The 13,615-nt window shown below is 38.5% G+C and overlaps 1 protein-coding gene across 4 annotated transcripts in view; it reads right to left on the minus strand.

Annotated features, from left to right (window-relative positions):
* Positions 1–435: 435 nt before the first annotated feature.
* ADGRV1 (adhesion G protein-coupled receptor V1) overlaps positions 436–13,615 on the minus strand; it is a 332,117-nt gene continuing 318,937 nt past the window's right edge. Inside the window, exons 92-94 of one of the 4 annotated variants that reach the window (XR_002273301.2) lie at positions 10,518–10,615; positions 8,975–9,328; positions 4,822–4,891 (exon numbers count right to left, since the gene is read on the minus strand). Coding sequence is in view for 1 of the 4 variants with exons in the window: in XM_020584155.2 (XP_020439744.2) it covers positions 4,800–4,891 (92 nt within the window). In the remaining 3 variants the exon portion in view is untranslated. Of the gene's footprint in view, positions 1,956–4,129; positions 4,892–8,974; positions 9,329–10,517; positions 10,616–13,615 lie in introns of those variants that run through there. The other 3 variants (XR_005603898.1, XR_002273300.2, XM_020584155.2) reach the window with 3 other exon arrangements.

Below are 13,615 nucleotides of genomic sequence, written 5' to 3' on the forward strand. Positions count from 1 at the left end.
TCTCATGAGAAGATCTGCTAGTTGCTGGGTTCAGTCAGGTCTGCTTTGAAGTTAGTTGACAAACTGTGTTCACTTTCTAAAGAAAACAGAAGATAAAATATTGGCAAAAAGATGCCACCTCTCTGCCAAACATCGCACAAACTAAAGTAAACAACTTCACATTAATGTATACTTCTGGTAGTCCAGAAGTATACCTTTTCACAGCCAAATTAAACAACACTGTCTTTATTTTTATATGGTATCAGCATGAGCAGATAATTTTCTAGATGTATAGACTTCATAATAAAGTTATTACAACTCTTTCTTTTATAGCGCAGCATAGTAGAAACCTCTCAAGAAAATTCAAATACTTTTCTTTAAAACAGCTATGCTTGCACATATATATATATAGACATATATACAAAAATAATATATACATAAAAATATAATAAGAAATACATACTACACATACATATATACATGTCTCTGCATTAAAAAAAAAAGGTAGAAATTGTGTTTTATGTGATATTCAGTTTTATATCAGAAACAGTGGCAAATGTTGTTTACACCTAGGGAATAAAGTATTTTTTCATGATAAGAAGGAGTTATCAGCAAGATCGCTGTTGTTCAAGATACTCATAAGCAATTTAGATAAAAGTATTGATGGTGGTATGACAGTAACCTCTGATGATACAAAACTACTTGGAAGAGTCAGAATAAAGCCAATTACAAAGTCCTACAGTAGAGTCTCTTGGTATTACACTTGCTGAATAACAAAATGCCACATGGAATTCAGTATCATAAATGCACCTCTGATACGCAGGTAGAAAATTATCCCTATTTCACACATTAAGTCATCTGTATATGTCTTCCTTTTTATGCTTGTGGGTAGCTTGCCAAAGACACCAGGTAAGACCCCAGGCAGTGGAATCTCCAGAAGTCTTGAAATGTGGGAGCATTTGGGGACCCCCCAACATGGGAAGCATATGGGGAGCCTAAAGAGGATGTCTTTTTACCAGACATAAGAGACATTACAAGACATACATATTTCAACTCATTAATGTTCATTACTTTCTTGAGCATCCTTGATCATTTCTGCACTCCCTTCACATATCTGATATTTAATGGTTAATAATTTTTTCCATTCTTAAACTCTTTATAAAATGTCAGCTTTCTCACACACATGATGATATCTTCAGATGTTATGAAACCTCCTGAGGCTGAGAGAAAAGCCAGTGATGCAACCTTCCTCTGCCAAATGAGATTTCACAATTTGTTCTTCAATGTTTGCTTTGACTTCAAAAAATATATACTATATATTTCTATCTCTGTATTAAGTGGAACTGAACTCTCACTACTAAGAACTTAGTTACAAAGCCTAAGGAAATATTCTCTGAAGGGTAGAGAATTTTGTGGAGCCTCTGCCAGCTGCTCTCCATTTTCTTTCATCCTGTGTTTATCCTCGGTAGAGATATTAACTCAACCACCCAAACAACCAGTACCGTAATTTCTAGCCCACAGAGGAGTAACAGCCCACTGATTCTAAACTCATTCCTCTGCTGCCTTGGTGAGGGCAATAAACCCAAGACACACGAGGGCAAGAGTGCAGAAGGTGGCACTTACAAACAAAGAAGCAGCTATTATCTTTCTCCAGCTCTCAATCTGTGCACGTACACAAATAAAGATGGATTGTTAACCCATCTTAAGCTAGGCATTAAACACTACATAGTACCACTTTAACCATACTTTCATCCTATTGTCTCAATAGGTTTCTCCTGTTTGTCATCCTTTTCTAATTCATTTGGAAGCCAAAATACCTGGAGAGCACAATGGATCTATGACTAAGTAGTAGCTAATATACAGCACTCAGAGTTGAAGGAAAATTCCCTCCTGGCCCCCAAAAGAGGATGGCTGTATTCCAAGGACACGACATACATCGTGGTTGCAGTATCTACCCCCAGCTCCATTGTTGGCTCCTAAAGGGAATTACCACAGTTAGGAACACCCAAACAAGAAACCCTGAGCTTTCACAAAATAAAACAAGCTATAGCCACATGTGCCACTTCCTAGGCCAAAATTTTGCAATGGTGTCATGAAGTTGTGACATAAAATTATTTAAAATTTATTAAAGTTGTACTTTGCAGAAGAGGGTGGTTCTTCAAGCATGAAGCATGTATGAATATTAATGCTGATTAATTAACACTTGAATGGTCATTGAATGTTCTGTTTTAAAGATGCCCCTCCTAAAATTAAGTATTTTGCCAGCTATTTTATCTAAGACCTGCTGTCTTTATTGGTCTCTATAGAATTTTCAGACTCTCAAAAGCATGAGTTTTTTCACATAGTGGTATAAAGACATTCGGAAATTTTTCAGCCCAAGATAACTTATATGTGTAGCTAACAGTTCAACCAAGGAACCAAAGAAAAATCTGTTGGGGAGGCATTTTTTCTACTGCATTCATTATTCCCTGGTCCTAAAGCTATGATATTTCATAAAATTAAAATATATCAAGACTAAGATTACTCAGTTTAAAGAGGGTCACTGATACAATAGGTAGTTCAAAACAGAAGGTCTCTGGTAATGAAATATAAATATCCGTAGAAACACTGAATAATACAGATTGGAAAGGGCCTCTGTAGGTCCCAAGTCAAATTCTGTTCTCCATCAGTCAATATTGTAGATGTACATGGGTGCTTTTCCCTGTTTATACAGCCTTTCATAATTGCTCCTTTGGACTATAGCCACTCCTTAGTATTGCCAGTAACAAAAATCCCATTAACTTCTCCTAAAGCAAGACTGGGTTATAAAAATAAGCCCTTGATATATCTGTATCTGATTTACCTATTGATGTAACATCCAAGCCAAAGGCTGTAACATTAAATTTTTACTCAAAGATTCATATTATGGTGTTTTATTTCCTCAACAGAGGCCACAAATATGGCAAGAAATGTCTTTGTTTTATAATATAGAGATTTCAATGATAAAAAAGCTATTGTGTGAAAACAAAGGACATGTACATATCACAACACACACTGGGAATCTAATGTGTTAGGCAATCCAATTACTGAGTTTGGTCTCCTACAGTGAATTTACACTTGACCTCCCTAGAGTAAGGACGTTGACATCTGTTCCAGCTCTTTTATTTGTTTAGTAATTTATTTCTTATAAATTTAGAAATGTTACGGTTGAAGTACATTTTGCATTAGATATAGATTAAAAGAAATAGATTTTGCACAGTAAGACTTGCGGACATGTGGGTGCTTATTCAAAGTTTCTGTATAATAAGCAAATATCACTGTATAGAAGGCCCTATATCTCAACTCACCATTCTCCAGACTGAAGGTAACATTTTTCCTTACTTCTGTAAAATTTGGTTCCCTAATTTCTAATTCCGTACAAGTCAAGGCTCTTTGGCATCTCCACTAAACTCACAGAAGGCACCAGAGGACTTTGAATGACGTTCATACTAGATGTTACTTTTTTCCTGATAACTCATTTAATGCAGCCCACCCAAAACCCAGATGGTAACAGATTTCAATTACTGTTGACATAAACTGGATATGAAACAGATGTGGAAAGCTTAATGTAAATGTGAGGACTGGGTTGCCTGAAATAGAGTTCAATATTTACTGTAGGATGTATTCTTTAGTAGCAAAGTTTTCCTGTTACACTCCCAAAATTATTACAAATTCTTACTCATGGAATATATAGGAATCATCTCTATATTAGTTTTTACATAAGATACTATGTTACTAGTTTCTGCCTGATCCTGTTCAGCTAGCCCAGCACTTCAATTACAATTAATTTTGAGTTTTTCCTTTATGTTTAATCAGGGTTTCTCCTGTTGTTTCTGAGATCGCTTGCCACTTCTTTGTCAGCAGGATTTTGTGATGTTTCTTCCTCCCTTAGTCCTGTCAGTTATTACTCCAGCCCTTGCATTTACTACCTGATGTCAAGGAAATTGCATGGGGCTGTAAGGTTAAACTTTTATCTCGCTGTGTGTCTATTTTCAGCACTGGTGCACATTGTTTTAGCTCTCTGCTTCCACAGAAGGTCCTAAATGTTTTCAGATTTATCCTAGGTGACAACACGGAGTTGCGCATACCAGGTACAATAAGGTTATATCTACAACTTCAGCACACAAATTCATTCACTGTATATAAAAAAAAAATTAACTTTATTGTGTTTCCATTCTAAGCTTCTCTGCCAAACATATTTCCAAAATAATTGCAGCCATTATAATTTTCCAGCTGAAATAACTGCACAATAGCAAAATATTGCATGAAAATTCATGTAGTTTGCCAACAAATCCATTTTTTTAGTTACCTTTCACTTCCTCGGTTTGCATTCACTTAGACACAGTCATGACTTAAAAAAAACAAACAAATACAACTGTTCAGAAACAATCTGATTTGCAGCATTTCAGAGTTTGAGGGTATTTTTGGGTTCTTGCTTGTTCAAAGCTCTGTGTCTATAGACAGCTTTTTGTCTCCATGGACTCTTTCTCCTGTCTCACTCAGGCCCCTGACCCTTAAGGATGAAGATGCTTTCAGGTCTTCAGGATCTTCTCCCAGCTGAGAAATTTTCTTCTCCAGGTCAGCTTCTTGGTGTTGATCACTGAGCTTGCAAGGTCTTGTTCTCAGCCTTAAGATATTGCTCCTTGTGATTGTTACACAATGGCTTATGCATATCACATGTACTCAATCAGTTCTGAAGTTTCAAGGAAAACAGAAAAGCAAAACTCTACTGCTACTATTGGGGAAGAGAGAAACACAGCAGGGTGGAGATGTGATTTTACTGGAATGTGATCATCAAAACTTCAAACTTTAGCAGCCTTTGACTTTTTTCCAATGAAATTATTCCTTTTCAGCTCCGTCAAATTTTTAATGCACTTCTGGAAGCGTTCACATCCTAAGAGAGGGAAAGGACAAAGAGAAATGAGTGAGAGTAGTAGGGGGTGGAGGCATAAGGGTGAAAGGGAAAACAGCAAAAACAGAGAAATACATAAAAATCCTGGAGTGGTGGAAAGACATAGAGAAATACTTGCCACTGAACAAGTGAAAAACATGGATTAAAATTTTGCAAGAAATGTGAGATTTGCTGTTAGAATTCAGGATAAGTAGCAAGTGGCACACAAGGAGGCTGGGAGGGAAAAAGGAGAGGAATGCAAGAAGCAATTCTTGTTATGCAGGATGAGTTTATGCCATAGAAATAGTAGCAAGTAACCCTCCAGTGCACAAGTTATACTTTATTGCACAGGTTTCTGAAAAAATTACAGGGTACACTTTGAGAAAAAATTACTTTTTTTGCATTTGGTATACATCTTGGTAAATTTTAATACATATTTAGCAGAAGAAATCTTTCTACTCCCCACTGATAATGCTGGAGACAGCTGGTGTCTATTTTCACTGAAAAAACTCAATGTCAACCAACGACTCTAATATCTAAAGTCTGGCACATGCTGCAAAATCTTGACAACTTGAATTCTGCCTGCAGAGTGGGACAGCAGGCCAGTGTGAGAGGCATTTATTATGGATGATGGACAGCTTTACTCTGATGATTCAAGACCTGCTCCATCAGGCTCTGCCAGCAGCTCACAGAAATGGAGGAGAAGGAAGCTCACCATTGCTCTTCACCAGCAGTGGAGAGTGGGAGGAACCAGCGTCAGGACATGTCCCCACCTCCTCTCTCTGCCTACACAGGCTAGGTGGTAGCAAGGGTGACAGCACATCCTTAAGAAAGGGGCAGTGCCAATCTGAGTCTTCAAGAAACAGAAAAACAAGAAACAAAGCCCTTGTATGGGATCCTGGCCTTCCAGCCAGACTAAATCTCTTTGAACCACAAGAGCAAGATAAGTTTAGGGAGATAAGGAGACAAACACATTCTCTCCTTCACAGTTTATGGTTTATTTACCAAACCCTTAGGACCAGTAGTATATGGTAATGTTGCAATACCTTTTGGTGTCAACTTCATGAATGATGTAACACAAAGAGCAGGGATGCTCTCTTGGCTGCAGAACAATGCAGGAATTTTTTTGCAGACCATGCCCCATCTGGAGATCTGAAGGAGGGTGTGTGTAAGGTAAATCAGTCCTCCACATTGGGCAACTGCAGGTGGGACTTTGGACCTCAGTGTGTTCTTTGTGTTTCCTGACTATCACCCAGGCCTCTTATATGACTGCAGGCATGAAATGTCCATGGAAGTGAACTCATGGTGTGCAGCTGGCCTGTAGTTGCACAGAGGACCAAGGGCAGAGTATTTATGAATTGGGCTAAAGACATTGTCAACTTTTTGTGAATTAAAATATTTAAAAATACAACCTTTGGAATAAAGTTGCAACTGAATATGGAATACATTTTATACTTGATCATCTGGTTAACAACATTTTGAAAGGCTGATAAAACATAATAAATACTTAAAACAGTGTTCTGAATTTAAATTGTAAAGTATTTGCATTAGTGAGGTCTTTACCTCCCTTATAAATCTGATCTATCTGAATTTCCACAGAAACAAAGAGGGTTTGAAGGACCTTCCTGCCTCACTAGAATGGCAGTGAATTTTATGAGATTGGGGGTTTTATTAGGTTGATCTTGCACACTGACTTTTTTAAACACAAGTAAATACATTAAGAAGGACATTAAGCCACCATGACATAACACATAGAGTAAACATGAAAAAATGTACCAGTTCTGCAAAGAGTAAGTCAGAAATAAGGCAGTATTATCAAGTTAAATGAGTCCTAATAAAATGTCTTCCCTGCTACCCGATGTCTAACCACTATCATATTTTCTGGAAGAGCCTCCTTTTAGCAGCCAAAAGGGCTGCTGGAAACAGCTGCCTTCCCCTCTGTTTCTATGCTACAAAAACTAGCGAACACCATTCACAGTTGGTTTGGAGAGCACTAAGTGATTGCTATGTTTATGAAATAGTATTCCTGTTAGTCGAGGAAATGAGTTTGACTCACCAGCTTGTTTATGAGTTTTGCTTTATGAAAGCTACTGCTGACCTCAGACTGCTGTTCCACCGGCACTCTCAAAACTTCTCCTCTGGGAGGATTTGTAGAAGATAAGTTCCCATTTCTGCAAAGACCTCCTGTTTATTCAGAATTTGTGTTTTTTACAGTATTCTCAAAGTATTATGGTGGAAGTGTCTCATATAATACACATAATCACAGAAATGCAGAACAGCATCTCTAATATTCTTAGTTAATTTACCCTGTGAGAGGATGATTTACTCTCTCTGATCACTGACTTCCCATGCCAGCAAATATGCAACAGCAAATTGCTGCGTCTAAATTCAAGAGTCACACCACAGGCTTTGAATTTATTCAATGCCTTAACAAATATAAAAATTAGCCTTTTGTATCCAAGTCAGAGAAACTAAAAGGTGAACCCTCAAGGATTTTGAAGTAACTAGGTTTGAAACAGACTGGGGTCTCAGCATTGCCACAGTAAGAAAGTTAGCTTACTGGAGAAAAGGGGAAAAAAATAGTTGAATCACTTGCAGAAATCTTAGTTTGAATGTTTCTTTTGTCTACTTGATACACACTGAAAAACTTAAATAAGACTTGTCCCCCTCTCCTTTCCAAGGGTTCATTCTCCTTTCACATGACTTCATTCACTTGAGGCTATTGTTCTTCCTTCCTTTGTTTTTGCCTAGCATATCTTGGAAACTGAGGCTGGAAGTTAAAACCATCATAACCCATACAAAATGAGTTTCAGCATGAATCAGAGATTTATTTTTTTTTACAGCTGAAGGGAAGTCAGAACAGAAGATAAACTACCTCTATTTTCTGTACCTAAAGTTCACCAATGAAGATATGATAAGAAATTTGCACATAGGAATGTACAGCTATACAGCTTGTTTACAGATGCAAGCTTATACGTTGGAATTTTATTTGAATTTGAGCTTATTTTCCAATGCTTCCAGGATTTTAGCTTCTTAGGTAAGCATAATGGTACCCCTCACTATTGGAATTATTGAAAGAAGGGAGCAAAGAGAAATGAATCAGCAATTGTCAGCTCTTTTTTTTTTCTTCTCCTTTACAGCAATCTGAAATCTTAATTTCCTTTTTAAAGAATAAAAAGTTTCAACCTAATTATATCCTTTCTTTCTTCATAGAAGGGGTATTCTGTGTTCTGCCAAAAGACATTTAAATATATATTTCTCTTACCCTCTATGTACCAGGTTTCTCTTGTTCTTTTTGTGCCCCTTGTTATTTCTAGGAGGATAGCAAGACAGTGATGAGCCTTGCACTGTTTTGCACTAAAGCACCTGACTCATTTTCTCTCCTGCTGGTACTGCGCTGACCTTACAGTAAGGCAGCTCAGGGATTTAAACTAGCAAAAAAACGCAGTACAAAGAAATAGTTTTGAAAGTCAAGAACCACAACATCATGGCTAATATTCAGTAGGTCAATGCAAGGAGCATCACCTGCCAGTACCCTAAGCCCAGTTACATCAGATCGAATTTGTTGTGTAACATTCATTTTCTGGGGCTTACGAGCTGGCTTTGAGCATGCTAGAAATGCTTCAAGCACAGCACTGTTCCTGGTGGCTGCCAGCGGCAGTAAATATAGAATGAAGCCAGCCTGTTCACAGTTCATATTGAGGTACTGTGTCAACAGCCTGTGATTTGAGGAATGCTTTTTGGACTGCAATCAAGTTCCTGAAGGACAGTGCAAAAACCAGGTCACAAGTGCACCGTGCTCTCCCGTTTCCAGCTGCTGAATCAAAGGGAAGGAAAGCGAGACAGGACTCAGTCTATCTACTCCTCCAGATGAGCTGTGCCCGCTGATGTAGGTGCTGCATGAATATTTTGTAGCTGCAAGCTGGAGTTGCCAAGGTCCATGTAGTTCCACCTTGAAATGACCTTTTCTCAATACCTCCCCAATTCTGAGTTTGGACAGGCTTTAAATATGCTAAGAAACTGAAAGGACAAAACAAAATAAACCAAGAGCTCCCTCACATTCTTGTGTAGGAAACTCACTCTTACCTGAGTTTATGGCAACTCAATGTCATTCTGTCCACAAAGCCCTTCTCCCTCTTCGTTTAGGCCTGTATGGCTGTCTACTGTCACTCTACTTCCACTTCTACCTGCATTCTTCTCTCCCAGCCATAATCAGATTAGATAGGTTTCTATTGTCCTCCTTGCTGGACTTTCAAATAGTCTTTCTTTCCCTCCTTCTTCTCCCCTTAAAACCAATCTTGTGTCAAACCTATATGGTAAATTCACCAGCATTTCTGCTGAGAAACTCTTGACTCATCTCTCGTGTGTTCAGATCCAGTGTGGTACCCACAGTCTCAAAAGATGCATTTGGATAGCGAAGTCTGTGGAGACTGGTTACAGCTGGAAGGACAAAGACATGTGGGGTCATCTTGCTCTATGAAAATAATCAGACCATTAAGGGAGGTTTCATTCCTAGTTGCAGATAAGGGAAAACCTGGGCTGAAAAAAAGTGCCAAACAAATTAAAAGAAGGAGCTGGGAGTCACTGACTTTGAATATCAAAGAATGTCTGATTCATTGCAGAGGCAAGTTAACACACTGGAAAAAACTCACTGAAGAAATGCGGGTTCAATGAAATGCATCTGCAATGCTTTTTTGAAAACACAGAAAGATTTTAATACAAAAAAATCAAAATGGTCAAATGGTCATTTCCAACACACTTTAAGAAACACTAAAACCAGACTACTTTCTCAAATATTGGAGAGAAATCAAGTACTCTGACTTTACTTTTTTTTTTTCACCATCAGTCTAAAGCAACTAACATTTTTTCAGCTGAACAAATGTCATACAAGGTAAATGAAAAGTGAAACTTTCCCTGTAATTGTCTTAACAGCCACAAAATCCATCCCCAGAAAAAAAAAGTTTGAATTTATTTATTTTAAAGGAACCTCACTTCTGGTATTGACCTCTGCTTTCATAAATCAGTTGCTTCAGTCCAAATACTTCAAAATTTAAGAATTTAAACCTACCTTTTAATTTTAGAAACTCTTTCTGCTAAAAAAATAATCCCACCTCAGACTGTTTAGATAAAAACTATAAAGTAGGCAGGTGCCACTTCATTTCACATCTTGTCATATATATTAACAGGAAAGGCAATCAGATAGGTTTAAATACATCCCTCTTGGTGATGCAATCTGTTAGGAGAATTAGAGATAAGCTGAAGATCTGGCCTTACCCATGAAAGATTGGAAATACACCCATTAACAAGCTTTTATCCAAGATTTCCTGCAATTCATGGAGCTGAAGATCACAAAGTCTCTCCAGACTGAGCAGTTGCACTCCTACAAATTTGGGTAAATGTTCTCACCTCCAGACACACAAGTGAGTTTCCCCCAACATCAAACAAGCCCAAACCTCTGATAGTGCTAATTCAGTGACAATGAACTGCATCTGGTTTTAAAATGAGAAAGGGAATTTTGAGACCTGGAAACACAATTATACACAAAACTGATAGTAAAGCTAGGAACTTTTGCAAATTTCTCCAAGATCTTGGAGTTATTTAGCTAATATTGCAAACAAGTATGTTTTACCTGTCAGGGTATGCTTCATCCATAATCAGAAATCCTGCATATAATTTGGAGGCTTGTGTGAAGGGGGGGTCAAAGAACAGGGATTGCCTTGATGGTTTCTGTAATCCATACAAAAGAAAAGGTAAGAATTCAACAGGTCTTTCCTTTAAATCAAAAATTATCACCAGTGACACTATATTTTAAATCTGTGTTGCTTACTAAGTACTTGTTTTTGGTTTGAATTAAATTATTCCAGAAATCTGTTTAAAACCAAAAGGGATAAAAACAGCTGTACAAATTTTTCTTGTGTCTGGGAAAAGAGATTAGGATGTTTGTTTTGTTTCTGTTTAGAGTTTTTTTGGTTTGTTTTGGGGTGTTCTGGTTTTGTTTTTTGGATTTTTTTTTGTTTGGTTTGGTAGTTTTTTTCAATTTTTTTACCTGTTTCTTTGCTTTTGACGCAGTGTTGGGAGCAGAGGAAAAAGATAGCTTGCAAATATCCTCCACCCCTCCAGCCTTCAGAAAACCAGTGTTCCAGCTCCAGAGCACTGGTGCATCTTCCTACCATCGGGACTCCAGGCAGTCACAGACCCATTTCCACACAAGTAATACAGTTTATGATGTCATTACATTATTATTTCTTATTTTATTACTTTGTTATTGTAGTATTTCATTAATTCATGGTTTTATTATTTCAATATTTTCCTATTTTATTATTCCATTTTAATATTTTATTTTTATTATTGTTATTGCTGGTGTTTCACACCATAACTTCCCTAAAACAAGAAGTAGTGAGAGTCCAGAGGAGGCCATGATGATGATTAGAGGGCTGAAGAAAATCTGCTGTGAAGACAGGCTGAGTGTTGGAGCTGTCCAGCCTGGAGAAGGGAAGGGTCTGGTGAGACTTTAGAGACTCTGTCAATGCCTAAAGGGGCTACAGGAGAGCTGGAGATGGTCTTCTGACAAGAACATGGAGGGACAGGACAAGAAGGAATGGCTTTGAACTAAAAGAAAGGAGGTTTACATTAAATATTTAGAAGAAATACTTCTGTTTCCATTGCCCAGAAAAGTTGTGAATGCCCCATGCCTGAAAGAATCAAGGACAGGTTGGATGGAGTTGCGAACAACTTATAGTGACAGGTGTCCCTGTCCATGATAGGGGGGCTGGAGCTGGATGGTGTTCAAGTTCCCTTCCAACCCAAACCACTCTATGATGTGTGATTCCATAAGTATTATTGTTGCTGCTATTGTATTACTCTTGTTGTTGTTATTCCTTCTGAAGATTTATTAAAAGAGTTGAAATGAATGCACATTGTGCCAGTCAAAAGGTAACAGGCAAGCAGTCCCCCTGACCAACAGCATTTCCATAAATCTATATTGCAGGGAAGAAAAACCACAAAAACCTCACATCTAGTTTACTTCCTCCTTGCCTCCCTGTAAGCCCAAGAGTTACAAGGTTATCGTTGCCATACGTCACAAAATTAGCATAAGGACAAAATCACCATAGTGGTGATGCAAATAAGTCTGCACTTGGCACAGGCTGTTGGCACTCAGTGACAGAATAAAGCAACAAAGGACATTTTTAGTCAATAAATGAGTTGCATTTATTCACTTCAAATTGCTATCTAAGTAGATAATATTTCTGCTGTTCTCATTTCTGAAATACCTCTCGTGTCTCCCTGAACATAATAAGGGAACACTGACCACACAAGTTACTTTTAGATTTCTAAAAAACTTGCACAGAATTTAACAAGATATTTGTTAGTAGTTCAGTTTATTAATCTGGGAAGATACTGCCCCAAGAGTGGCTAAAAGTACATAACTGTAGGTGCTTCTTTGGGAATGCTGAAGTCTGAAGAATACTGGCCTGAATTTCTGGCGCAGATAAAGCTGCCCACAGTTCCTGGCTCTGTATGTCTACTTTAAAAGTTAAAAGTTACTTGATTTTTCATTTAATGATTTTTCCATCTCTGAAATGGGGCTAACACTGCAGTGTCTTTCAACATGCCTTGAGAAGTGCTGTACAAAACATTGACTGACAATATCTTCCTGGGATGAATGGAAGGACAACTCAGCCGAAGGTCACGTCAGTGGGTTATTAAAATATAAACACAACACTGGTTTGAGTACATTCTTTTGGGGTCATTGTTGTGGTGCTGGAAGGAAAGTTGTCTGCTCTTACTCCACCTGCTTTGCCAGCAAGAGGTATGATTTGAAGGACTCATGAAGGAGGAGGAGGGGACAGAAGAGTTGAGCAGGCAAAGAAGAATCATCAGTGCTCCCAAGGATTTTCAAGGATGTTCAAGAAGTACCCTAGCCAGCACCTGATTTTCCACAGCAATCACTCCCACAGCAGCCGATCATAACATCATAGAATCATTTAGGTTGAAAAAGACCCTTAAGACCTTCGAGTCCAATCATTAAGCCAGCACTGCCAAGTCCATCACTAAACCACGCTCCTAATTGTCACATCTACACAACTTTTAAATGCCACCTGGGGTGGTGACTCTACTACTTCCCTGCACAATCTGTTCCAGGACTTGGCAACCCTATTAGTGAACAAATGTTTCCTAATATTCAATCTAAACCTACCCTGGAGCAACTTGAGGCTGTTTTCTCTCCTCCTATTGCTTGTTACCAGGGAGAAGAGACTGACACTCAAGATGAAGCAGCTGTTGGTAGCTGGAATACACCTTTAGTTCTCTCAGCCTCATGGAAATCTAGATAGATGAAGTGCAGAGAGAGTTTCCCCCGCTGGGGAGACATACTTGTTAGGGTATATGTTTGCAGGAGGAAGGTGAAGGGACAACACACCTACACAGCAAAGAGATGAGGGATACGCTCCACAGAGCTGCACATGTGAAGCAGCCTGCTTCCCAGCACAGGGCCACATAAGAGGGACAGATGCTCAGGCAAACCTGAGGTTTGAGGTATTTCAGTTAGGAAGAGACCATGACCCTGCTGAAAATGCAAGCACCTGTCTTTTTCCACATGGCAGGAGAACTGGCGGACAGCTGGGACATCTGCAGGCTCAGGAAAAACAGAACTGCTACAGGTGTAAGGGGCTTCCCCCAGCAGGTGACTTGCACTGACTTGGACAGTGGGTAAACAGCACTCTAAAT

This window comes from Corvus cornix, chromosome Z (genome assembly GCF_000738735.6).
Source record: "Corvus cornix cornix isolate S_Up_H32 chromosome Z, ASM73873v5, whole genome shotgun sequence".
In the NCBI taxonomy this organism is placed as follows: domain Eukaryota; kingdom Metazoa; phylum Chordata; class Aves; order Passeriformes; family Corvidae; genus Corvus; species Corvus cornix.